Source organism: Lethenteron reissneri, chromosome 52 (assembly GCF_015708825.2).
Source record: "Lethenteron reissneri isolate LAM-NWPU_2019-01 chromosome 52, ASM1570882v1, whole genome shotgun sequence".
Taxonomy (NCBI): Eukaryota; Metazoa; Chordata; class Hyperoartia; order Petromyzontiformes; family Petromyzontidae; genus Lethenteron; species Lethenteron reissneri.
In genome coordinates, this window is record NC_083830.1 from 10844189 (window position 1) to 10871827 (window position 27639).

General features: G+C 47.6%; 1 protein-coding gene across 1 annotated transcript; it reads left to right on the forward strand.

Moving 5' to 3' along the window:
- LOC133355989 (tubulin polymerization-promoting protein family member 3-like) lies at positions 1-27639 on the forward strand. Its single transcript, XM_061573459.1, has 3 exons — positions 1-925; positions 3380-3533; positions 27357-27639. The coding sequence occupies exons 1-3, from the start codon at positions 624-626 to the stop codon at positions 27549-27551; spliced, it is 651 nt and encodes a 216-aa protein (XP_061429443.1). The 5' UTR covers positions 1-623; the 3' UTR covers positions 27552-27639.

Here is a 27639-nt window from a genome sequence, read left to right on the forward strand (position 1 = left end):
GCTCTCATTCCGCGCACGTTCCGCCTCCCTCCCAGCGGCAGGTGCAGCAGCAGCAGCGGCAGCAGCGGCAGCAGCGTCGCGTTTCGCTCCTCCGCCCGTGGGCCGCCTCGAGCCGTCGACTGGAACGACGCCTCCGTCACGTGGTGCCCCCCCCCTCGCTCGTCCGTGCGCGGTGCTGCGCGCATCGCCATCAGCAACATCAGCACCGCCGTCACCACGCCCCACGCCTCTGTCGCGAGCATCTCCCCCTCCTCCAATCGTCGTCGTCGTCATCATCATCATCATCCCTATCACTGGCACCTTCACCACCACCATCACAACCGTCAGGTCCATCACCAACCGCAGCACGCATCTCCGATTCACATCACCCATCATCCTCACTCACATCCTTCATCGTTACCGACTTCGTCACACACGCCCATCATCCATACACCCATCTCCATCATCACCAGCACCAAAATCATTCATCATCCATACACCCATCTCCATCGCCACACGCATTCACCTCCATCACCACCATCATCCATCACCCCATCGCTGCTTCCTCGCTATCTCTCATCTCGCTCTTTGCCCGCGGGGAGGGGGGGTAGGGTGGGGGTGGTGCCGGTCGAGACGCCGTGGCGATGTCGGCAGGAGAAGCGAGCTCCGCGCAGGTGGAGAATGGAGCCGAGGCGGCTGAGACGGCTGAGACGGGAGGAGCGGGAGGAGCTGGAGGTGTATCAGGAGGCGGTGGGGCAGGAGAAGCCCCCGTGGACCCCAGGGAGCTGGAGGAGGCGTTCCGTCGCTTCGCGCTGCACGGAGACCCCAAGGCGAGCGGCGCGGAGCTGAACGGCAAGAACTGGGCCAAGCTCTGCCGCGACTGCCGCGTGGCGGACGGGAAGCGCGTGACGGCCACCGACGTGGACATCGTGTTCTCCAAAGTGAAGTGAGCGAGCGCCACGGCACCCGCGGTGATGCTGATCGTGATGATGTTGGCGCTGCTGCTGATGATGTTGATCGTGATGCTGGTGGTGGTGATGCTGGTGGTGGTGATGTTGGTAATGGTGCTGTTGGTGGTGGTCACCATGGGGATGGTGGAGGCGGTGTACGAGGTGATGGTGTTAAGATGGGATCATGGTGGGGATGCTGATGGTGGTGGTGATGTTGGAGGTGGTGGGCCAGGTGTGGGGTTCCGGTAGTGTAGCAGTTAGTGCGCCGCGCTACGAACCCGGCAACCCGAGTTCGATTCCCGCTCACGGCCAACACCCAGTGACGATTATCTGAACCGGTCCTTGGCCTCCCCTAGGTCGACTCAGCCTCAAATGAGTACCTGGTGCAGTGCGTAAAGATCGCCACTGGGGAGACAAAGGCGGCCGGGCGTGGTGCTGGCCATCCACCCCCTCGTGTGCTCCTCGCTAACAGCACTTGCCCCAACAGTCTGTTATGGCTATACGGGGGACCTTTGTCTTTTGTATTGGTGGAAACGCTGATGGTGCTGGTGGAGAGAGCAACGATGGTGACGTTAGCCACCAATGACGACGTTGACATTAGACGATGGCTGTGGATGATTGATGATGACGATGCTTTTGACCTTATCCGCCACAAAGGTTGGCAGCTGACGACGATGTTGACGATGACGACGTTCGCCATTATGATGACGGTCTCCCTGCAACGATATCAATGTGACACTCCAGCCATGAAAACGACAGCAGATGACAACGGAGGGGGAGGATTTCATTCATCCAGCGGTGCATTGACCATGGCTGATGACAACGACATCGACGACGTTATCCACACATCGCAATTTAAATTAATCGCTTCCGGCGCGCCTGATTGGTCGGCTGTCGGTGCGCGCACGGACGGACGTTGACCTTCTTTCGCACCGCACGTGGCCAACCGCGCTCGTGTCCGAGGCTCGGATGGCTCCGTCGGTCCTCGGGCGCCGCCCTGCGGCAGCTGGGGCTGAGCCTGCGTCACGCAGCGATCGATTGATCGCTGCGTCACTCAGAGATCGATCGATCGCTGAAGCTCATGACGACAGCCACGTGAAAGAACGCGCGCGGCAATGAGCCGCAGCCGTAGGCGGTGGTGATGTTGGTGATGTTGTGGATGGCGATGTTGGTGATGTTGTGGATGGCGATGTTGGTGATGTTGGTGATGTTGTGGATGGCGATGTTGATGATGTTGTGGATGGCGATGTTGGTGATGTGTATGGCGATGTTGGTGATGTTGTGGATGGCGATGTTGGATGGTAGTGGGGAGCGGCGGTGTAGCGGTTAGCGCTACGCTGCGCTACGAACCCGGCGACCCGAGTTCGAATCCCGCTCGCGTCCAAGAGCGGTGACGATTATCGGTCCTGGGCCTCCTCCCCTAGGCCGACTGAGCCTCAATTGAGTACCTGGAGCGCTGTGTAAAAACATCACCACTAGGGAGACAAAGGCGGCCGGGCGTGGTGCTGGCCACCCACCCACCCCCTCGTGTGCCGTGCCGGCCTTCATCGGTGCTCGCTAACAGCACTTGCTCCTACAGTCGGTTAAGTCTATACGGGGATCTTTGTCTTTGCTTGGTAGTGGAGGCGGTGGAGGTCACCGTGCTGATTTTGGTGGTGATGTTGGTGGTGGTGCTGGTGGTGATGATGGTGGTGATGGTGGTGGTGATGGTGGTGCTGGTGATGGTGGTGGTGCTGGTGGTGATGGTGGTGGCGCTGGTGGTGGTGATGGTGGTGGTGCTGGTGATGTTGGTGACTTCTATATTTGGTGGAGGGTCGCTTCGTCCCTCACATTAAGCATCGCGGGTGCATATCATAAATATTTTTTTTAATCTTAATTATTGACTACAGAAAATAAATTAATAAAGGTTTCCAGTTTGCCCCCCCCCCCGCAAACTCCGCCCATGACAGAACCAACGAGCGGACCCCTCCCTCGCCACCAGCCTCATCCCCGATCAGAGACCCTCGACTCTCTCTCTGTGTGCCCCCCACTATCACCCCTCTGCTCCCCTCAATCTTCACTCCTCTCTCTCTATGCGTATGCGCCCCACCTTTATTTATATTAAACTAAAACTATTTTTGAAAATATTTGATTTTAGCAGGTAAGTCCCCCTTGCGCTACGTAGCACTCTGCTATCGCAAGTGGTAGCTCAGCCAAGTGGCTTGTCACCTAAACATGGAGAGCAGCAGCAGCAGCAGCCAAATCATTTAAACGCGTGAAGTTGATTCGTAATGTGCATGGACAAACCGGAGGACCTGGAGAAAAATCCACGCGACCACGGGGAGGGAGAGACACGCAAACTCCAAATACACAGCAGCAGGCGTCAGAGTAGGGATCGAACCCACGACCTCGTGTGTACCAGGCGAGGTAGTCAACATCCTTGCCTTGCCCCCCCCCCCCCCACTCTCCAGGGAGCGCACGGCGCGTGTCATCACGGTCCCCCAGTTCCTGTCGGCGCTGGAGGAACTCTCCCGCAAGCGCTTCCCCAGCCGCGAGCCGGAGCACGCGCTGAGGGGGGTCCACGGCCTGGTGGCGGGGGGAGCGCCCGCCATCGCGGGGGTCACGGTACGGCAACAACAACATCAACAACAACAACATCATCGTCAACATCATCAGCAATATAATCAACAATAACAACATCGACAACATGAACATCATCAACAACATCATCAACAACATCATCATCAACATCAACAACATCATCATCAACATGATGAACAACATCGTAAAAAACATCAACAACATCATTAGCAACATCAACAACATCATTAGCAACATCAACAACATCATCAACAACATCATCAACAACATCATCATCGTGAACAACATCATCAACATCAACAACAACACCCGCCAGGGTCACCCAGAACGAGGGGGTCATGCTGTGCCCCTGGGTCTCACCCAACCGCCCTGCCCCCTTCTGTCGCTCATCAACACGGGGAAGGGGAGGGGGGGGGATCTGCCCTTGGGGGGCTCCCAGAACCTAATGGGGGGCACTGACAATCACAACAACAACAACATGACAACAACATGACAACAACATGACAACAATAGCACAACAACAAACAGCGGCATAACCACGACACAATCACAACAGCGTGGACAACAGCATTACAAACACAACAACAACATCAACAGCACAATAGCAGAACCGTTACACGCTCAATCACATTACAAAATTAGTGAGTTAAACAATGTTTACCAGGTAAGGCCCGCTGAGCTGTGTGGCTAGTTTACAGAAGCGACAACCTGGCTTACTGGCTATCATCACCAATGATAGCCAAAGGAAGTGGAAATTTATCGCAGCCGAATACTCTAAATGCGTGACGTTGATTCTAAATGTGGAGGGAAAAACCGGAGGACCCGGAGAAAAATCCACAATACTTCACGCACGATAATTAGTGATGCACGATTGATGTTTTTTGGGGGGCTAAGGCCACGTAGCCATGCGACGCGGCCACCGTCACCCTTCACGCAATCGCTGGCGATGCTGAACGCCGGCGCGGCCCGACCCTGCAACTCCACTCACGTGCAACGCTCAGCAGCGTAGCGAGCATGGGGCAGGCACGGGGGGGTGCCTTGACCCCCCCCCGCCAGCGCCGGATGAAGTAAGTGCGAGGCCTCTAGCGAATGTTGTTATGAAGGGGCCCTACATAAAAAAAACATAAATATTAAAACACATCCACTGTTTAACTTGCATAGTAAAGTAATTGTGTTTTTTCATTTGCTATACAGCCAGGTAATACGACAAATCGCTAACCTTAAACACTCAGTCGTTCGTAAAAGTTGAAGGCGGTATAGTACTATAGTAGTAGAGCAAGTGCAGAATCACTGAACCGGAATTGGTAGCTTGGAACCATTTAGCGTGGGGCCCTTGAAAGTGCGGGGCCCGTAGCATATGTAGCTACTTGCATTATGTTATACAATAATTATATATGCATTGAATATACTTACTGGAATCAATGTCTATATTGTACTACACAAAGTAACCACCAGAGGGTGACATCGCATCGCTGCCCAAACCCCCGACTCGAATCTCTCGCTATCCTTAAATCGTCTCACCTGGTTAAATCATCTCACCTGGTTAAATCATCTCTCCTGGTTAAATCATCTCACCTGGTTAAATCATCTCTCCTGGTTAAATAGTCTCTCCTGGTTAAATCATCTCACTTGGTTAAATCATCTCACCTGGTTAAATCATCTCACCTGGTTAAATCATCTCTCCTGGTTAAATCATCTCACCTGGTTGAATCATCTCCCCTGGTTAAATCATCTCTCCTGGTTAAATCATCTCACCTGGTTAAATCATCTCTCCTGGTTAAATCATCTCATCTGGTTAAATAATCTCTCCTGGTTAAATCATCTCTCCTGGTTAAATCATCTCACCTGGTTAAATCATCTCACCTTGTTAAATGATCTCTCCTGGTTAAATCATCTCACCTGGTTAAATCATCTCTCCTGGTTAAATCGTCTCACCTGGTTAATTCATCTCTCCTGGTTAAATAATCTATCCTGGTTAAATCATCTCACCTGGTTAAATCAGCTCATCTGGTTCAATCATCTCACCTGGTTAAATCATCTCACTTGGTTAAATAATCTCACCTGGTTAAATCATCTCTCCTGGTTAAATCATCTCTCCTGGTTAAATCATCTCACCTTGTTAAATGATCTCTCCTGGTTAAATCATCTCACCTGGTTAAATCATCTCTCCTGGTTAAATCGTCTCTCCTGGTTAAATCATCTCACCTGGTTAAATAATCTCTCCTGGTTAAATCATCTCACCTGGTTAAATCGTCTCACCTGGTTAAATCATCTCACCTGCTTAAATCATCTCACCTGGTTAAATCATCTCACCTGAATAAATCATCTCACCTGGTTAAATCATCTCACCTGGTTAAATCGTCTCACCTGGTTAAACCATCTCACCTGGTTAAATCGTCTCACCTGGTTAAATCATCTCACCTGGTTAAATTGTCTCACCTGGTTAAATCGTCTCACCTGGTTAAATCATCTCTCCTGGTTAAATCGTCTCTCCTGGTTAAATCATCTCTCCCGGTTAAATCATCTCACCTGGTTAAATCATCTCTCCTGGTTAAATCATATCTCCTGGTTAAATCGTCTCACCTGGTTAAATCATCTCACCTGGTTAAATAATCTCACCTGGTTAAATCATCTCACCTGGTTAAATCATCTCACCTTGTTAAATCGTCTCTCCTGGTTAAATCATCTCTCCTGGTTAAATCATCTCACCTGGTTAAATCATCTCTTCTGGTTAAATCATCTCTTCTGGTTGAATCATCTCACGTGGTTAAATCATTTCACCTGGTTAAATCGTCTCGCCTGGTTAAATCATCTCACCTGGTTAAATCATCTCACCTGGTTAAATCGTCTCACCTGGTTAAATCATCTCACCTGGTTAAATCATCTCACCTGGTTAAATCATCTCACCTGGTTAAATCATCTCACCTGGTTAAATCGTCTCACCTGGTTAAATCATCTCTCCTGGTTAAATCATCTCACCAGGTTAAATCATCTTTTCTGGTTAAATCATCTCACCTGGTTAAATCATCTCACCTGGTTAAATAATCTCTCCTGGTTAAATCATCTCTCCTGGTTAAATCATCTCACCTGGTTAAATCATCTCACCTTGTTAAATGATCTCTCCTGGTTAAATCATCTCACCTGGTTAAATCATCTCTCCTGGTTAAATCGTCTCACCTGGTTAATTCATCTCTCCTGGTTAAATAATCTATCCTGGTTAAATCATCTCACCTGGTTAAATCAGCTCATCTGGTTCAATCATCTCACCTGGTTAAATCATCTCACTTGGTTAAATAATCTCACCTGGTTAAATCATCTCTCCTGGTTAAATCATCTCTCCTGGTTAAATCATCTCACCTTGTTAAATGATCTCTCCTGGTTAAATCATCTCACCTGGTTAAATCATCTCTCCTGGTTAAATCGTCTCTCCTGGTTAAATCATCTCACCTGGTTAAATAATCTCTCCTGGTTAAATCATCTCACCTGGTTAAATCGTCTCACCTGGTTAAATCATCTCACCTGCTTAAATCATCTCACCTGGTTAAATCATCTCACCTGAATAAATCATCTCACCTGGTTAAATCATCTCACCTGGTTAAATCGTCTCACCTGGTTAAACCATCTCACCTGGTTAAATCGTCTCACCTGGTTAAATCATCTCACCTGGTTAAATTGTCTCACCTGGTTAAATCGTCTCACCTGGTTAAATCATCTCTCCTGGTTAAATCGTCTCTCCTGGTTAAATCATCTCTCCCGGTTAAATCATCTCACCTGGTTAAATCATCTCTCCTGGTTAAATCATATCTCCTGGTTAAATCGTCTCACCTGGTTAAATCATCTCACCTGGTTAAATAATCTCACCTGGTTAAATCATCTCACCTGGTTAAATCATCTCACCTTGTTAAATCGTCTCTCCTGGTTAAATCATCTCTCCTGGTTAAATCATCTCACCTGGTTAAATCATCTCTTCTGGTTAAATCATCTCTTCTGGTTGAATCATCTCACGTGGTTAAATCATTTCACCTGGTTAAATCGTCTCGCCTGGTTAAATCATCTCACCTGGTTAAATCATCTCACCTGGTTAAATCGTCTCACCTGGTTAAATCATCTCACCTGGTTAAATCATCTCACCTGGTTAAATCATCTCACCTGGTTAAATCATCTCACCTGGTTAAATCGTCTCACCTGGTTAAATCATCTCTCCTGGTTAAATCATCTCACCAGGTTAAATCATCTTTTCTGGTTAAATCATCTCACCTGGTTAAATCATCTCACCTGGTTAAAGCATCTCTCCTCGTTAAATCATCTCTCTTGGTTAAATCACCTCACCTGGTTAAATCATCTCTCCTGGTTAAATCATCTCACCTGGTAAAAACATCTCACCTGGTTAAATCATCTCTCCTGGTTAAATCGTCTCACCTGGTTAAATCGTCTCTCCTGGTTAAATCATCTGTCCTGGTTAAATCGTCTCACCTGGTTAAATCATCTCTCCTGGTTAAATAATCTCTCCTGGTTAAATCGTCTCACCTGGTTAAATCGTCTCTCCTGGTTAAATCATCTCTCCTGGTTAAATCGTCTCTCCTGGTTAAATAATCTCACCTGGTTAAATCGTCTATCCTGGTTAAATCATCTGTCCTGGTTAAATCGTCTCACCTGGTTAAATCATCTCACCTGGTTAAATCATCTCTCCTGGTTAAATCGTCTCTCCTGGTTAAATCATCTTTCCTGGTTAAATCATCTCTCCTGGTTAAATCGTCTCTCCTGGTTAAATCATCTCACCTGGTTAAATCGTCTCACCTGGTTAAATTGTCTCTCCTGGTTAAATCATCTCTCCTGGTTAAATCGTCTCTCCTGGTTAAATCATCTCACCTGGTTAAATCGGCTCACCTGGTTAAATAATCTCTCCTGGTTAAATCATCTCACCTGGTTAAATCATCTCACCTGGTTAAATCGTCTCTCCTGGTTAAATCGTCTCACCTGGTTAAATCATCTCTCCTGGTTAAATCATCTCTCCTGGTTAAATCGTCTCACCTGGTTAAATCATCTCACCTGGTTAAATCGTCTCACCTGGTTAAATCATCTCTCCTGGTTAAATCATCTCTCCTGGTTAAATCATCTCTCCTGGTTAAATCATCTCAACTGGTTAAATCGTCTCACCTGGTTAAATCATCTCTCCTGGTTAAATCATCTCACCTGGTTAAATCATCTCACCTGGTTAAATCGTCTCACCTGGTTAAATCATCTCACCTGGTTAAATCATCTCACCTGGTTAAATCGTCTCACCTGGTTAAATCATCTCTCCTGGTTAAATCATCTCTCCTGGTTAAATCGTCTCACCTGGTTAAATCATCTCACCTGGTTAAATCATCTCACCTGGTTAAATCGTCTCTCCTGGTTAAATCATCTCTCCTGGTTAAATCATCTCACCTGGTTAAATCGTCTCTCCTGGTTAAATCGTCTCACCTGGTTAAATCATCTCTCCTGGTTAAATCGTCTTTCCTGGTTAAATCATCTCACCTGGTTAAATCGTCTCACCTGGTTAAATTGTCTCTCCTGGTTAAATCATCTCTCCTGGTTAAATCATCTCACCTGGTTAAATCATCTCACCTGGTTAAATCATCTCACCTGGTTAAATCGTCTCACCTGGTTAAATCATCTCTCCTGGTTAAATCATCTCACCTGGTTAAATCATCTTTTCTGGTTAAATCATCTCACCTGGTTAAATCATCTCACCTGGTTAAAGCATCTCTCCTCGTTAAATCATCTCTCTTGGTTAAATCATCTCACCTGGTTAAATCATCTCTCCTGGTTAAATCATCTCACCTGGTAAAAACATCTCACCTGGTTAAATCATCTCACCTGGTTAAATCGTCTCTCCTGGTTAAATCATCTCTCCTGGTTAAATCGTCTCACCTGGTTAAATCGTCTCTCCTGGTTAAATCATCTGTCCTGGTTAAATCGTCTCACCTGGTTAAATCATCTCTCCTGGTTAAATAATCTCTCCTGGTTAAATCGTCTCACCTGGTTAAATCGTCTCTCCTGGTTAAATCATCTCTCCTGGTTAAATCGTCTCTCCTGGTTAAATCATCTCACCTGGTTAAATCGTCTATCCTGGTTAAATCATCTGTCCTGGTTAAATCGTCTCACCTGGTTAAATCATCTCACCTGGTTAAATCATCTCTCCTGGTTAAATCGTCTCTCCTGGTTAAATCATCTCTCCTGGTTAAATCATCTCTCCTGGTTAAATTGTCTCTCCTGGTTAAATCATCTCACCTGGTTAAATCGTCTCACCTGGTTAAATTGTCTCTCCTGGTTAAATCTCTCCTGGTTAAATCGTCTCTTCTGGTTAAATCATCTCACCTGGTTAAATCGGCTCACCTGGTTAAATAATCTCTCCTGGTTAAATCATCTCACCTGGTTAAATCATCTCACCTGGTTAAATCGTCTCTCCTGGTTAAATCGTCTCACCTGGTTAAATCATCTCTCCTGGTTAAATCATCTCTCCTGGTTAAATCGTCTCACCTGGTTAAATCATCTCACCTGGTTAAATCATCTCTCCTGGTTAAATCATCTCTCCTGGTTAAATCATCTCTCCTGGTTAAATCATCTCTCCTGGTTAAATCATCTCTCCTGGTTAAATCGTCTTTCCTGGTTAAATCATCTCACCTGGTTAAATCGTCTCACCTGGTTAAATTGTCTCTCCTGGTTAAATCATCTCTCCTGGTTAAATCATCTCACCTGGTTAAATCATCTCACCTGGTTAAATCATCTCACCTGGTTAAATCGTCTCACCTGGTTAAATCATCTCTCCTGGTTAAATCATCTCACCTGGTTAAATCATCTTTTCTGGTTAAATCATCTCACCTGGTTAAATCATCTCACCTGGTTAAAGCATCTCTCCTCGTTAAATCATCTCTCTTGGTTAAATCATCTCACCTGGTTAAATCATCTCTCCTGGTTAAATCATCTCACCTGGTAAAAACATCTCACCTGGTTAAATCATCTCACCTGGTTAAATCGTCTCTCCTGGTTAAATCATCTCTCCTGGTTAAATCGTCTCACCTGGTTAAATCATCTCACCTGGTTAAATCATCTCTCCTGGTTAAATCATCTCTCCTGGTTAAATCATCTCTCCTGGTTAAATCATCTCTCCTGGTTAAATCATCTCTCCTGGTTAAATCGTCTTTCCTGGTTAAATCATCTCACCTGGTTAAATCGTCTCACCTGGTTAAATTGTCTCTCCTGGTTAAATCATCTCTCCTGGTTAAATCATCTCACCTGGTTAAATCATCTCACCTGGTTAAATCATCTCACCTGGTTAAATCGTCTCACCTGGTTAAATCATCTCTCCTGGTTAAATCATCTCACCTGGTTAAATCATCTTTTCTGGTTAAATCATCTCACCTGGTTAAATCATCTCACCTGGTTAAAGCATCTCTCCTCGTTAAATCATCTCTCTTGGTTAAATCATCTCACCTGGTTAAATCATCTCTCCTGGTTAAATCATCTCACCTGGTAAAAACATCTCACCTGGTTAAATCATCTCACCTGGTTAAATCGTCTCTCCTGGTTAAATCATCTCTCCTGGTTAAATCGTCTCACCTGGTTAAATCGTCTCTCCTGGTTAAATCATCTGTCCTGGTTAAATCGTCTCACCTGGTTAAATCATCTCTCCTGGTTAAATAATCTCTCCTGGTTAAATCGTCTCACCTGGTTAAATCGTCTCTCCTGGTTAAATCATCTCTCCTGGTTAAATCGTCTCTCCTGGTTAAATCATCTCACCTGGTTAAATCGTCTATCCTGGTTAAATCATCTGTCCTGGTTAAATCGTCTCACCTGGTTAAATCATCTCACCTGGTTAAATCATCTCTCCTGGTTAAATCGTCTCTCCTGGTTAAATCATCTCTCCTGGTTAAATCATCTCTCCTGGTTAAATCGTCTCTCCTGGTTAAATCATCTCACCTGGTTAAATCGTCTCACCTGGTTAAATTGTCTCTCCTGGTTAAATCTCTCCTGGTTAAATCGTCTCTTCTGGTTAAATCATCTCACCTGGTTAAATCGGCTCACCTGGTTAAATAATCTCTCCTGGTTAAATCATCTCACCTGGTTAAATCATCTCACCTGGTTAAATCGTCTCTCCTGGTTAAATCGTCTCACCTGGTTAAATCATCTCTCCTGGTTAAATCATCTCTCCTGGTTAAATCGTCTCACCTGGTTAAATCATCTCACCTGGTTAAATCATCTCTCCTGGTTAAATCATCTCTCCTGGTTAAATCATCTCTCCTGGTTAAATCATCTCTCCTGGTTAAATCATCTCAACTGGTTAAATCGTCTCACCTGGTTAAATCATCTCTCCTGGTTAAATCATCTCACCTGGTTAAATCATCTCACCTGGTTAAATCGTCTCACCTGGTTAAATCATCTCACCTGGTTAAATCATCTCACCTGGTTAAATCGTCTCACCTGGTTAAATCATCTCTCCTGGTTAAATCATCTCTCCTGGTTAAATCGTCTCACCTGGTTAAATCATCTCACCTGGTTAAATCATCTCACCTGGTTAAATCGTCTCTCCTGGTTAAATCATCTCTCCTGGTTAAATCATCTCACCTGGTTAAATCATCTCTCCTGGTTAAATCGTCTCTCCTGGTTAAATCATCTCACCTGGTTAAATAATCTCTCCTGGTTAAATCATCTCACCTGGTTAAATCGTCTCACCTGGTTAAATCATCTCACCTGCTTAAATCATCTCACCTGGTTAAATCATCTCACCTGAATAAATCATCTCACCTGGTTAAATCATCTCACCTGGTTAAATCGTCTCACCTGGTTAAACCATCTCACCTGGTTAAATCGTCTCACCTGGTTAAATCATCTCACCTGGTTAAATTGTCTCACCTGGTTAAATCGTCTCACCTGGTTAAATCATCTCTCCTGGTTAAATCGTCTCTCCTGGTTAAATCATCTCTCCCGGTTAAATCATCTCACCTGGTTAAATCATCTCTCCTGGTTAAATCATATCTCCTGGTTAAATCGTCTCACCTGGTTAAATCATCTCACCTGGTTAAATAATCTCACCTGGTTAAATCATCTCACCTGGTTAAATCATCTCACCTTGTTAAATCGTCTCTCCTGGTTAAATCATCTCTCCTGGTTAAATCATCTCACCTGGTTAAATCATCTCTTCTGGTTAAATCATCTCTTCTGGTTGAATCATCTCACGTGGTTAAATCATTTCACCTGGTTAAATCGTCTCGCCTGGTTAAATCATCTCACCTGGTTAAATCATCTCACCTGGTTAAATCGTCTCACCTGGTTAAATCATCTCACCTGGTTAAATCATCTCACCTGGTTAAATCATCTCACCTGGTTAAATCATCTCACCTGGTTAAATCGTCTCACCTGGTTAAATCATCTCTCCTGGTTAAATCATCTCACCAGGTTAAATCATCTTTTCTGGTTAAATCATCTCACCTGGTTAAATCATCTCACCTGGTTAAAGCATCTCTCCTCGTTAAATCATCTCTCTTGGTTAAATCACCTCACCTGGTTAAATCATCTCTCCTGGTTAAATCATCTCACCTGGTAAAAACATCTCACCTGGTTAAATCATCTCACCTGGTTAAATCGTCTCTCCTGGTTAAATCATCTCTCCTGGTTAAATCGTCTCACCTGGTTAAATCGTCTCTCCTGGTTAAATCATCTGTCCTGGTTAAATCGTCTCACCTGGTTAAATCATCTCTCCTGGTTAAATAATCTCTCCTGGTTAAATCGTCTCACCTGGTTAAATCGTCTCTCCTGGTTAAATCATCTCTCCTGGTTAAATCGTCTCTCCTGGTTAAATCATCTCACCTGGTTAAATCGTCTATCCTGGTTAAATCATCTGTCCTGGTTAAATCGTCTCACCTGGTTAAATCATCTCACCTGGTTAAATCATCTCTCCTGGTTAAATCGTCTCTCCTGGTTAAATCATCTTTCCTGGTTAAATCATCTCTCCTGGTTAAATCGTCTCTCCTGGTTAAATCATCTCACCTGGTTAAATCGTCTCACCTGGTTAAATTGTCTCTCATGGTTAAATCATCTCTCCTGGTTAAATCGTCTCTCCTGGTTAAATCATCTCACCTGGTTAAATCGGCTCACCTGGTTAAATAATCTCTCCTGGTTAAATCATCTCACCTGGTTAAATCATCTCACCTGGTTAAATCGTCTCTCCTGGTTAAATCGTCTCACCTGGTTAAATCATCTCTCCTGGTTAAATCATCTCTCCTGGTTAAATCGTCTCACCTGGTTAAATCATCTCACCTGGTTAAATCGTCTCACCTGGTTAAATCATCTCTCCTGGTTAAATCATCTCTCCTGGTTAAATCATCTCTCCTGGTTAAATCATCTCAACTGGTTAAATCGTCTCACCTGGTTAAATCATCTCTCCTGGTTAAATCATCTCACCTGGTTAAATCATCTCACCTGGTTAAATCGTCTCACCTGGTTAAATCATCTCACCTGGTTAAATCATCTCACCTGGTTAAATCGTCTCACCTGGTTAAATCATCTCTCCTGGTTAAATCATCTCTCCTGGTTAAATCGTCTCACCTGGTTAAATCATCTCACCTGGTTAAATCATCTCACCTGGTTAAATCGTCTCTCCTGGTTAAATCATCTCTCCTGGTTAAATCATCTCACCTGGTTAAATCGTCTCTCCTGGTTAAATCGTCTCACCTGGTTAAATCATCTCTCCTGGTTAAATCGTCTTTCCTGGTTAAATCATCTCACCTGGTTAAATCGTCTCACCTGGTTAAATTGTCTCTCCTGGTTAAATCATCTCTCCTGGTTAAATCATCTCACCTGGTTAAATCATCTCACCTGGTTAAATCATCTCACCTGGTTAAATCGTCTCACCTGGTTAAATCATCTCTCCTGGTTAAATCATCTCACCTGGTTAAATCATCTTTTCTGGTTAAATCATCTCACCTGGTTAAATCATCTCACCTGGTTAAAGCATCTCTCCTCGTTAAATCATCTCTCTTGGTTAAATCATCTCACCTGGTTAAATCATCTCTCCTGGTTAAATCATCTCACCTGGTAAAAACATCTCACCTGGTTAAATCATCTCACCTGGTTAAATCGTCTCTCCTGGTTAAATCATCTCTCCTGGTTAAATCGTCTCACCTGGTTAAATCGTCTCTCCTGGTTAAATCATCCGTCCTGGTTAAATCGTCTCACCTGGTTAAATCATCTCTCCTGGTTAAATAATCTCTCCTGGTTAAATCGTCTCACCTGGTTAAATCGTCTCTCCTGGTTAAATCATCTCTCCTGGTTAAATCGTCTCTCCTGGTTAAATCATCTCACCTGGTTAAATCGTCTATCCTGGTTAAATCATCTGTCCTGGTTAAATCGTCTCACCTGGTTAAATCATCTCACCTGGTTAAATCATCTCTCCTGGTTAAATCGTCTCTCCTGGTTAAATCATCTCTCCTGGTTAAATCATCTCTCCTGGTTAAATCGTCTCTCCTGGTTAAATCATCTCACCTGGTTAAATCGTCTCACCTGGTTAAATTGTCTCTCCTGGTTAAATCTCTCCTGGTTAAATCGTCTCTTCTGGTTAAATCATCTCACCTGGTTAAATCGGCTCACCTGGTTAAATAATCTCTCCTGGTTAAATCATCTCACCTGGTTAAATCATCTCACCTGGTTAAATCGTCTCTCCTGATTAAATCGTCTCACCTGGTTAAATCATCTCTCCTGGTTAAATCATCTCTCCTGGTTAAATCGTCTCACCTGGTTAAATCATCTCACCTGGTTAAATCATCTCTCCTGGTTAAATCATCTCTCCTGGTTAAATCATCTCTCCTGGTTAAATCATCTCTCCTGGTTAAATCATCTCAACTGGTTAAATCGTCTCACCTGGTTAAATCATCTCTCCTGGTTAAATCATCTCACCTGGTTAAATCATCTCACCTGGTTAAATCGTCTCACCTGGTTAAATCATCTCACCTGGTTAAATCATCTCACCTGGTTAAATCGTCTCACCTGGTTAAATCATCTCTCCTGGTTAAATCATCTCTCCTGGTTAAATCGTCTCACCTGGTTAAATCATCTCACCTGGTTAAATCATCTCACCTGGTTAAATCGTCTCTCCTGGTTAAATCATCTCTCCTGGTTAAATCATCTCACCTGGTTAAATCGTCTCTCCTGGTTAAATCGTCTCACCTGGTTAAATCATCTCACCTGGTTAAATCGTCTCACCTGGTTAAATTGTCTCTCCTGGTTAAATCATCTCTCCTGGTTAAATCGTCTCTCCTGGTTAAATCATCTCACCTGGTTAAATCGGCTCACCTGGTTAAATAATCTCTCCTGGTTAAATCATCTCACCTGGTTAAATCATCTCACCTGGTTAAATCGTCTCTCCTGGTTAAATCGTCTCACCTGGTTAAATCATCTCTCCTGGTTAAATCATCTCTCCTGGTTAAATCATCTCACCTGGTTAAATCGTCTCACCTGGTTAAATCATCTCTCCTGGTTAAATCATCTCTCCTGGTTAAATCATCTCTCCTGGTTAAATCATCTCAACTGGTTAAATCGTCTCACCTGGTTAAATCATCTCTCCTGGTTAAATCATCTCACCTGGTTAAATCATCTCACCTGGTTAAATCGTCTCACCTGGTTAAATCATCTCACCTGGTTAAATCATCTCACCTGGTTAAATCGTCTCACCTGGTTAAATCATCTCTCCTGGTTAAATCATCTCTCCTGGTTAAATCGTCTCACCTGGTTAAATCATCTCACCTGGTTAAATCATCTCACCTGGTTAAATCGTCTCTCCTGGTTAAATCATCTCTCCTGGTTAAATCATCTCACCTGGTTAAATCGTCTCTCCTGGTTAAATCGTCTCACCTGGTTAAATCATCTCTCCTGGTTAAATCATCTCACCTGGTTAAATCGTCTCACCTGGTTAAATCGTCTCACCTGGTTAAATCATCTCACCTGGTTGAATCATCTCACCAGGTTAAATCATCTCACCTGGTTAAATCATCTCACCTGGTTAAATCGTCTCTCCTGGTTAAATCGTCTCACCTGGTTAAATCATCTCTCGTGGTTAAATCGTCTCACCTGGTTAAATCGTCTCACCTGGTTAAATCGTCTCTCCTGGTTAAATCGTCTCTCCTGGCAAAATCATCTCACCTGGTTAAATCATCTCACCTGGTTAAATCATCTCACCTGGTTAAATCGTCTAACCTGGTTAAATAATCTCTCCTGGTTAAATAATATCACCTGGTTAAATAATCCCTCCTGGTTAAATCGTCTCACCTGGTTAAATCATCTCTCCTGGTTAAATCATCTCACCTGGTTAAATCATCTCACCTGGTTAAATCGTCTCTCCTGGTTAAATCATCTCTCCTGGTTAAATCGTCTCACCTGGTTAAATAATCTCTCCTGGTTAAATCGTCTCTCCTGGTTAAATCATCTATCCTGGTTAAATCGTCTCTCCTGGTTAAATCATCTCACCTGGTTAAATCATCTCACCTGGTTAAATCGTCTCTCCTGGTTAAATCATCTCTCCTGGTTAAATCGTCTCACCTGGTTAAATCGTCTCTCCTGGTTAAATCATCTCTCCTGGTTAAATCATCTCACCTGGTTAAATCGTCTCTCCTGGTTAAATCGTCTCACCTGGTTAAATCATCTCTCCTGGTTAAATCATCTCTCCTGGTTAAATCGTCTCACCTGGTTAAATCATCTCACCTGGTTAAATCATCTCTCCTGGTTAAATCATCTCACCTGGTTAAATCATCTTTTCTGGTTAAATCATCTCACCTGGTTAAATCATCTCACCTGGTTAAAGCATCTCCCCTCGTTAAATCATCTCTCTTGGTTAAATCATCTCTCCTGGTTAAATCATCTCACCTGGTTAAATCATCTCTTCTGGTTAAATCATCTCACCTGGTTGAATCATCTCACCAGGTTAAATCATCTCACCTGGTTAAATCATCTCACGTGGTTAAATCATCTCACCTGGTTAAATCATCTCTCCTGGTTAAATCGTCTCACCTGGTTAAAGCATCTCTCCTGGTTAAATCATCTCCTGGTTAAATCATCTCTCCTGGTTGAATCATCTCACCTGGTTAAATCATCTCACCTGGTTAAATCATCTCACCTGGTTAAATCATCTCACCTGGTTAATTCATCTCTCCTTGTTAAATCATCTCTCTTGGTTAAATCATCTCTCCTGGTTAAATCATCTCTCCTGGTTAAATCATCTCTCCTGGTTAAATCGTCTCACCTGGTTTAATCGTCTCACCTGGTTAAATCATCTCTCCTGGTTAAATCATCTCTCCTGGTTAAATCATCTCTCCTGGTTAAATCATCTCACCTGGTTAAATCGTCTCTCCTGGTTAAATCATCTCACCTGGTTAAATCATCTCTCCTGGTTAAATCATCTCTCCTGGTTAAATCATCTCACCTGGTTAAATCATCTCTCCTGGTTAAATCGTCTCACCTGGTTAAATCGTCTCTCCTGGTTAAATCGTCTCTCCTGGTTAAATCATCTGTCCTGGTTAAATCGTCTCTCTTGGTTAAATCGTCTCTCCTGGTTAAATCATCTCTCCTGGTTAAATCATCTCACCTGGTTAAATCGTCTCACCTGGTTAAATCATCTCTCCTGGTTAAATCGTCTTTCCTGGTTAAATCATCTCTCCTGGTTAAATCATCTCACCTGGTTAAATCGTCTCACCTGGTTAAATCATCTCTCCTGGTTAAATCATCTCACCTGGTTAAATCATCTCTCCTGGTTAAATCGTCTCTCCTGGTTAAATCATCTCTCCTGGTTAAATAATCTCACCTGGTTAAATCGTCTCACCTGGTTAAATAATCTCACCTGGTTAAATCGTCTCACCTGGTTAAATCATCTCTCCTGGTTAAATCATCTCACCTGGTTAAATCATCTCTCCTGGTTAAATCGTCTCTCCTGGTTAAATCGTCTCTCCTGGTTAAATCATCTCACCCGGTTAAATCGTCTCACCTGGTTAAATAATCTCTCCTGGTTAAATCGTCTCACCTGGTTGAATCATCTCACCTGGTTAAATCGTCTCTCCGGGTTAAATCATCTCTCTTGGTTAAATCATCTCTCCTGGTTAAATCGTCTCACCTGGTTAAATCATCTCTCCTGGTTAAATCATCTCTCCTGGTTAAATCGTCTCTCCTGGTTAAATCATCTCACCTGGTTAAATCATCTCTCCTGGTTAAATCATCTCTCCTGGTTAAATCATCTCACCTGGTTAAATCGTCTCACCTGGTTAAATCATCTCTCCTGGTTAAATCATCTCACCTGGTTAAATCATCTCTCCTGGTTAAATCATCTCTCCTGGTTAAATAATCGAACCTTGTTAAATCGTCTCACCTGGTTAAATCATCTCTCCTGGTTAAATCATCTCACGTGGTTAAATCGTCTCTCCTGGTTAAATCGTCTCACCTGGTTAAATCATCTCACCTGGTTAAATCGTCTCACCTAGTTAAACCATCTCTCCTGGTTAAATCATCTCACCTGGTTAAATCATCTCACCTGGTTAAATCGACTGTCCTGGGCCCCCGTTTTGGTGGGCGTTGGGGGGCATGCTTTGACGTCCACGGTGTCAAGAGGGACCCACACGGTGTGCAGTTTGCCCCGGGCCCCGAAACTTCTCCCCGCCCGTATATGGACGGCCCTATGGATTAATCAATCAATCGATCTCCATTTGACGTGCCGATTTCGCCCTCGATAAAGGAGGCATCGGTGCAGATTGCAGCGGAACGTGAGCGGTTCCAGGGGGAAAGGTGAATAAAAACAGAAATCCTTTCACGCCCTCCGTGGCCACCACCGACTGAGCAAAGATAAAGAAAGCCCAGTCGTGCACGACGAGTAGCGAACGAGAGGCAGGCAGTGAATACAAACACGTGAAATGAACAGAAAGAGACAGTTTTTTTCTTTCATTTCTAAACGTCAGGTTTGTGTGTGGGTGGATCACACGCAGATGGGCTGTGAGGCTCCCCTGGGGCATCGCGACGTGGCGCCGTCTCCTGGCTCGTCGCGGGTACGGAGGCACAGGCGATGAATGGTCTGTTCCGTACGGGATAGGGGCCGTCCATAATTGATATCACGCACCTAGTGGGGGTGGGGGGGGGGGGGGGGTCTGCCTTTTTGTGACGCCGTATGACGAGGGGGGGTTGGGGGTCAAAAATCGTCCAAAATCGCGTGACGTCATATATGGACGGCCCCATAAATCAGGGGTCGCCAACCTGCGTCTCTTTTAGGACTGCCCCCTTTGCTGCTCTTTGGCTGCCCCCTCGCGCGGGCAGATGTTTGTTTTTTAACTAAATATACTATATTCGGTTAGTTACATTCTACAGGTGTAGTACAGGCGGTCTCCGCTTTCACGACGCCACACCGCGTCGCTTGGACCCCCGTCGTAAAGCGGGCCCTGCCTTCTGTGTTCTGCCTTCTGTGTTCTGCCTTCTGTGTTCTGCCTTCTGTGTTCTGCCTTCTGTGTTCTGCCTTCTGTGTTCTGCCTTCTGTGTTCTGCCTTCTGTGTTCTGCCTTCTGTGTTCTGCCTTCTGTGTTCTGCCTTCTGTGTCGGTGACAACAAAGCGTGCAGTCAGACTGCAGAGAAACTCGGGGGAATAAATCATAGCACTGAATAGACGCAGTTTATTCTATCACCTATTTTGTTTAACTAAGTGAGAATGAGTGTGCTTGTCATCTGCCGCATAGCTGCTGCGGCTGTGTTTGTCTTACAGTGGCTCTGCGTGCGTGAAGCGGCCTCTCTCGAAATACTTTGGTCAAAGACACAAAACAACACAAATTGTCTCTTCTTATTTGTAAAGGTTGCCGACCCCCTGGGAGAGACAGAGTTGCTGGCTCCCTTACACGCGTTAGGGGGGTGGGGGGGGGGGTTCCTCCGGGTGCTCCGCTCTCCGTTCCTCTCGCTTTGAGAAGCGCTCAAGTGCTGACTGATGTTGTTCTGGCTTTGGAACATGAACGATACAAGGGCTTGTAACGGTACGGAGATGCATTTATTGATGATGATATTGGATCTTGAGACTCGAAGCCAAAGCAGTGAGACGCTCGTGCTCATCTCCTGTTTAAAGGCCTGCAGAGCCAGTTGTGGAAATTCCACATTCCCATGCCGAGACTTCCCAACACAGCGTTCTTCTTTCGTACGGCTGATGTAAACGGTCAAGCCCAGAGAGGAGCAGTGGCGTGGTGATTTCTCCTTCTTCGCATTCGTGGACCGGGGGCATTGGGTCGCTATACGTTATTTACGGTCTGTTCTGGTTGATCGCCGTCGCACACTGGAGACTTTTAAATTCAAGTATCACGCATCTGCTATGGTTTGTGCAGTGGATGTGGTTAAGGGTGGACCATGAGCAGCTTCGTGGAAGATCAAACCCCAGGGATCTTCTGCGTTGGGGTTTTTATTTTTATATCACACAGTTGCTGATCGTTCAATGGACCGGCGATGGACGACTGGCAGAGTCTCACCACACACGCAGAGCATTCGCAGAATTGCTTACGGAACAATCGGTGTGATTCGAGTGGCAGGGCTGGCGCGGCAGAGTTGCCATTGGCGTTGTTTTCGGCCATACTTCACCAATCTGGTCGGGATGATTTGGTCGAAGAGGATGCAGGGTGGACCTGCTCAGTTTATTGCCGCTCAAGTTGGCCGTGTCGGGGACTAGAAACTCGAGGTCGGGTCGCCGGGTTCGTATGGCCGTGGGGTAACCGCAGGGCCACCACTCCACTCACTATCTTGTATTTATCGCTGCTGATAACTTAGATCCGCTAACCTTTCAGATCGCATCGAGCGGAGCAACGCCACGCATGTGAACAGCCACAGATAGGAGGAGATATGGATAGGAATAGAGGCGACCTTTCCTTATCAGCCTTTTATTACAGCAGATTATTTGTTTATGGAACACGTGCTTTTCACCATCATCATTACCAGCCATGATCAATCCACTGCTGGATCGTCTGTCTCTGTCTCACGGACGCGTTCCGTGCCCTTTGGCTGCCACTCCGCCACTCGTCATGACCAGCGGACATCAACCCCGCTCGCCACGACGCGTCCCGAAGTCATTGTTGTGTCCATTGTTACAAACACGCGACAACATGTTTGTGTGTTACAATGCAACGACAGCCCAGGTGAGAGCACCGACCGCGACGCAAGGTGTGGAGGTGAGGGGCGAGGGGTCAGAAACTCCGCGGACACAATCCCAGGGCTGGGTGCTCCAGGGGCCGAAAGAAGGGCGGCGTGGGGGGGGGAGTGATTTGGGTCTCTCTCTGTCCCACCCAAGTGGGGACCGCGAGCGAGAGGGTGAAAGTTCATAGCGGGAGGGAAGAATGGGGGGGGGGGAGATAATTATCATGCAGGGACAAAGGGGAGGGGCGAAGGGGGGTGTTTTGTTTATTTAAAACAAATATACAAATACAGCAACACCCCAGTTAACGTCGGGAATGCGTTCCTGAAAGGTGCGACGACGAATATCGAAACGGCGTAAATCAAAAAGCGGTTTACGGGGTAGGGTCTGGGAGGCGCCGTGGTGGCTAGGAGATGTTGACTACCTCGCCCGGTATGCAGGAGGTCGTGGGTTCGATCCCGGCCCTGACGCCTGCTGCTGTGTATATTTGGAGTTTCCATGTCTCTCTCTCTCTGTGGTTGCGTGGATTTTTCTCCGGGTCCTCTGGTTTTCCCCTCTACATTTAGAATCATACATTTAGAGAGTTTGCCTGCTATAAAAGTCCACGTGATAGTGATACACCGCTTCGTCGAGCTGTCATTCGTGGCCAGGTCGCATTCTGAAAAGAGCTGTGCAGCTCAGTAAGCCTTACCTGGTAAGTAAAAGAAGAATTTCAGTTTATTCGAGAAGAAGAAGAAGTGTGGGCGTTGAGGCGAAGCGGCGCCAATACAGCGACGACGTATTTGTGAAACGACGTTAAAGGGGGAGAGTCCTGAGCCTCGGTGAGTCTCAAGACTCTCTCTTCAGGAGGGTCCTGCTTCATGGCGACGTTTGCCCAACTCCTCTTTGAGGGGGGAGGAGATAACAAAGTACTCACACAAAGCAGTTAGTCAACAGAAGCGTTTCTCTATTATACACCGAGAGACAGCGGTGGAAACTCCACGTGCATATGACGAGGACAGTCATTTCTTCCACTACGGAGCAAAGACCGGCTGAGTTGAACGACCCCCCCACCCCCCCCAACCACCCCCCCACCACCCCCCCACCACCCCCCCACCACCCCTCCACCACCCCTCCTACTACCTCCCCCCCCCCAGGGGTGGTGAATTTGCATCCAAGGGCATCGCAATCACGTGGGTGGCAGTTCATGAAATTTGATTTGAAGCTTTCGTGACTGCAGGAATTACTCTTTGGTTCTTTCGGTAAAGTCACGTGGAAAGAAAATAAATTAAATACTAGATTACGACGTTTCGATTGCAAAACAAGCAACCGTCATCAGGAAGAACTAAATTTGAGAAAGAGACAAAACACAGACACGGTGACACACAGACACACACACAAGCAGAGAGAGAGACAACACAGAGACACACAGAGAGAGACACACAACATAGACACACAGAGAGAGACAGACAGAGAGAGATACACACAGAGACTTCGAGGTGGATTCATTGACATGCTAATTTCTCTGCTCCAGCAGCTGCCCCAGCAGACCCACCCCTCTCTCTGCCCCCCCCCCTCTCTCTCTATTTAAGGCCTCGACACAGAGGCATTGGGTCTCTGTGTGTCTATGTTGTGTGTCTCTCTCTGTGTTACTGTGTTGTCTCTCTCTGTTTGTGTGTCTGTCTGTGTGTCTCCGTGGTTCATGAAATGTAAAGTAAAAGCGACAAGAACGCTGCAGACAAGTGAGGCGCCCACGTGATCGCAGTGGCGATGCAGTGTAGGCCGGTGCGGGCGGCATGGTAGGGGTGGGTGGTGGGTGGGTGGTGTTGCGTTTGCTTTTCACGATCAAGAAAGGGTAAAGCAGAGGTTGTGGTCGCACGTGAACCCGTGCTGGCGAGGTCACGCGCAGGCGAGACTCCCCCCCCCACCGATTTTAAAATATTACAAACTATTTGTTTTGGTTTTAAGTCGTCTTTCTAAATTGTATTCGCCGCACGAAGATGCTTACTGGCGTGCGTAAAAAATCGTCGTCGTCGGCAAGTTGAAAAATTTGATGAATTTGACGCTGTATTATTATTATAATAAATTTTATAAACAGAGACTAAACTAAGCTATTTTATTTGATCAGGTATGGCCTACTGACATGTATAGCTCTTTATCAGAAGCGCCCTGGCCACAAATTATAGCTGAAGGAAATAACTTATCACGTGGAAGTTAATCGCAGCCAAATACCCGAAGCGGACGTTGCGATTCTAAATGTGGGGGGGGGGGGGGGAACCCGAGGACCCGGACAAAAATCCACGCGACCACGGGTAGCAGAGACACCGCAGACTCCAAATACACAGAAGCAGCAGCAGCAGCACCAGCAGCCGGCGTCAGGGTCGGGATCGAACCCACGACCTTCTGCATACCAGGCGAGGTAGTCAACATCTCCCCATCGCACCCGGGCATCTCCGTTCATGGTGAGAATTCGTGCGAGGGCTATCAAGAGAGCGTGCGGTTTGTTGTCCACAACCCCAGCATCTCCGATTAGCACGGTTGGCTACGTACAGTGGTGCGAAAGAAGTTCACCATACACACGTAGGTGAGAGAGAAACCTGACCGGGCGAGACCCGCTGGGCGAGAAGGCAACTTCACTGCCGTGCCAGCTTCTGCGTCCCACCCACCCACCAGCCACCCCGCCAAAGTCTCCGTGCGGGTCCGGGTCGCCTCTTCCCGACCGCGCGGTGGAATTCTACCGCCCCGAAACCCGAGCGCGACCCGCACCAACGCGGCTTGGCGCGTGGCCGCGCCGCGTGGAATCCACGAGGCCCCCCCCCGCACCACAATCCACGCCACACCGCACCCCCTACCCCCCACAATCCACACCCCCTCCCCCCACAATCCACGCCACACGTCACGCCCGCAGGTCGGCAGGTAAGGAATATCGAGGCGTGCAACGCCCCCCCCCACGCCCATAACTTGTGCTCAAGAGTGGCAGCAGTCGCGGAGTTGTGGGAACGGAGAGTGAGATGGGACCGCCCGCACGCGCAGCGGCGGCGTCTGCGGTGTCGAGGTTATCGAGGGGTCAGGGCGCTGACATTTCTTGCCCTGTGCCACGGCTGGTGAAGCCGAATGGCCGCCGGTCCACGTGCCCAGACCCAAGACGTCTTCGCCTTGTCGCGACGACAGAGGGAGGGGTGGCGTCACTTTGCCGGTTTCCAATTTTTTTTGATGGGACCAGCTACGGCGAAATTACGTAACCGTTTCAAACCAGTTTGGGGCTATTGTATCGTCGTTAGCCACGTAAAGACATCGCGACAACTGAAGTGCCGCTTGCCTCGGGTGCTACCGGTTTCTGCCGTGGGTCCGTGGGCTACAAAGGAAACCGGAGAACCCAGAGAAACCCCCCCGCAATGCACCATGCATGGGGGTGACACTCAAAGATCCGTACACCATGTTGTTTGTATGATGAAACGTGTTACCAAAGATATCGTCTTGAATAGATGTACTTCTATAGCGAGGATAGGGCACAGTGTTTATACAAGGAGGCAGAGTCGTGCCAATGTCAATCGTTTTTTTCCATAAGGTGAGAAACTGTAACACTGGAGATTAACTTTTCGAGATTCTTTCATCTTCAAGTATTTTTTTCGCACAATCTCATTCTCAATAGAGAGCGGTGCAAGGGAAGACAAGCGGCGGCGTTGTTGTTGTGCTACGCGTGAACCAAGCGAGTGGCATCGGCGGTAGTCGTGACATGGGCAGCGGTAGCAGCTGTCGAAAGTGATCACTGAAGGCCTACGAAAGAGAACTGCCCAGGGCCTACAAGAACCTTAATCCGGCCCTGGCTGTACCATCATTCTCTGGCTACCGCGTACCCCAAGTCTATAGCGCGTGGACATCACCCATTCAAGTCCTGTACCGACCAGGCTGAAGTCTGCTCAGCTTCTAAGAGCTGTGGAGATCGGGCGCATTCAGGGCGACGTGGTCATGGGTTGACGCCGGCTCCGTAATTATTTATAGGGCGCCACGCTGGCGAGATGTTAACTCCCTCGCCTGATATACAGCCAGCCGTGGGTTCGATGTGGACCCTGTCTCTCCCGGTGGTCGCGTGGATTTTTTTCCGGATCGTCCGGGTTTTCCCTCCACATTTAGAAACAACATCACGTGGTTTAGAGTGTTTGGCTGCTGCTATACAATTCCACGCGACGACGACGATGATGATGAGCCCACTTCGTCTAGCTGTCATTTGTGATGGACAGGTCGCTTCTTAAAGATAAAGAGTAGCACCATCCATATGTAGGGGTGTTACGGAGGGACTGTTATACAATGGAATCAGATGGGAAAGAAACACAGTGGGCGTGGCTATGTCGGTGCACGGGAAGGTGCTCCCAGCGACGTCCGCATCGGGCAACCTGGGGGGCTGACTCGGAGCTGGGATCCCCCGGGGCCCCACCCCTCAGCGGGGGTTTTGGTATAAAAGGGGATGAGCCGGAGGGCTCGAGGAGAGATGTTGAAGCTAACCAGTGAAGACTGAAGATCGTCATAGATAGAGCCCTGGACTCCCCTGGATCGCCGCCCTTATCAGGGCCGAACAGGATCGAGCCAGTGGCGTGGTCCCGAGAGCCAGAGCCGGTGCTCTTGTAAGAGCTGGTCTGGGACTCCGGGTACCGTGAGCCCGACTTACCAGTGTCGGGCTAGCTAGCCTCCCCTAGCCCGTTAGTGGAGTACCCAGAGGTAGGCTAGGCGTAGCTAGAGAGTGTATCCCCAGTTAGACGGGTGAGGGGGCCGATACCCCCTCCAGTGTTGCATGTCAGTGTTGTGCTGTACCGACACATAATAAATACGTGTGCCTCCAACCCCGGCGTCCAAGTCTCCTGGAACACTATTACACATACAACAAAACGTGTTTGCGGATGCCACTCTCCACGCACGGGTTCCTGCTATGCTCCATGCTGGGCTTGCGTCTGCCACCTTGAACACACACAGAGATGAACTCTACCGCCATCAGCCAAACCCACCGCGCCTCTCATCACTCGGATTAACGAAGTCCACCCCACCCCTCCCCCCAACCCGGTCGCGGGCTCCGACGCGAGTGTCTTGTTGTGGTAGTCGGAGTGTTGACGCTGCACGGGCGAGGTTTTTGTCGCGACGACATCAACGCACGCCGCCTCGGGGGGGGGGGGGGTCGGAGTGGGGGTTGCCCCCCCCCCCCACGACGGAGAGGAACCGCGCCCCGGGGGAGTCGGGGGGCGCGCGTCCACCCCCAACAAAATCACCACGCGGGAAAGGTGGACACTGAACTCGCGGCGCGGGGTTTGTTCCCGTGGATCTCTGAGGTCGCCCGCGGAGTGGCCATGGCTGATGGTTGCGGTGGTGGTGACGATGTGACGTCTGTCGGTTAAGCGGGACCCCGCCTGGAGATTGCCATGGTCCGGGCTGCCCAAACGTGTCCACAATCCCAGAGAGTTTGAAGTCGCCACTCTCCACAGCCCCCCCCCCCACCGCCGTGTCTCTTCCCAACTCCCACGACTCTCTCCCCACGCATGCCCCCCCACACACACACATACCCACGCCGCCGTCTCTCCCATTCATCTCTCCCTCCTCCCCCCGTCTCCTCCACGCGTCTCTCTCTCTCCCCGCGCACCGCGCGCGTCTCACCCCGACGTCTCTCTCGACCTCTGCGCCTCTCAACTCCCCCTGGGTGTCTCCCCCGCCCCTGTGCAGAAGGCGACGAGCGCGGGCGCTGTGAGTCGCCTGACGGACGCGAGCCGCTTCACGGGGAGCCACCGCGAGCGGTTCGACGAGGCCGGCCGAGGCCGGGGCCGCGCGGGCCGCGAGGAGGCAGTGGATCCCAGCGGCTACGTCGCCTCCTACAGGGGCGCCGGCACCTACCACGACAAAGCCAAGGGGGGGAAGTGACCCCCCCCCCGCCCTTGCCACCCCCCGCCCTCCACCCTCGATCCTCCCCACCCTCGCCACCCCTCCCCCACCCTCGATCCCCCCCACC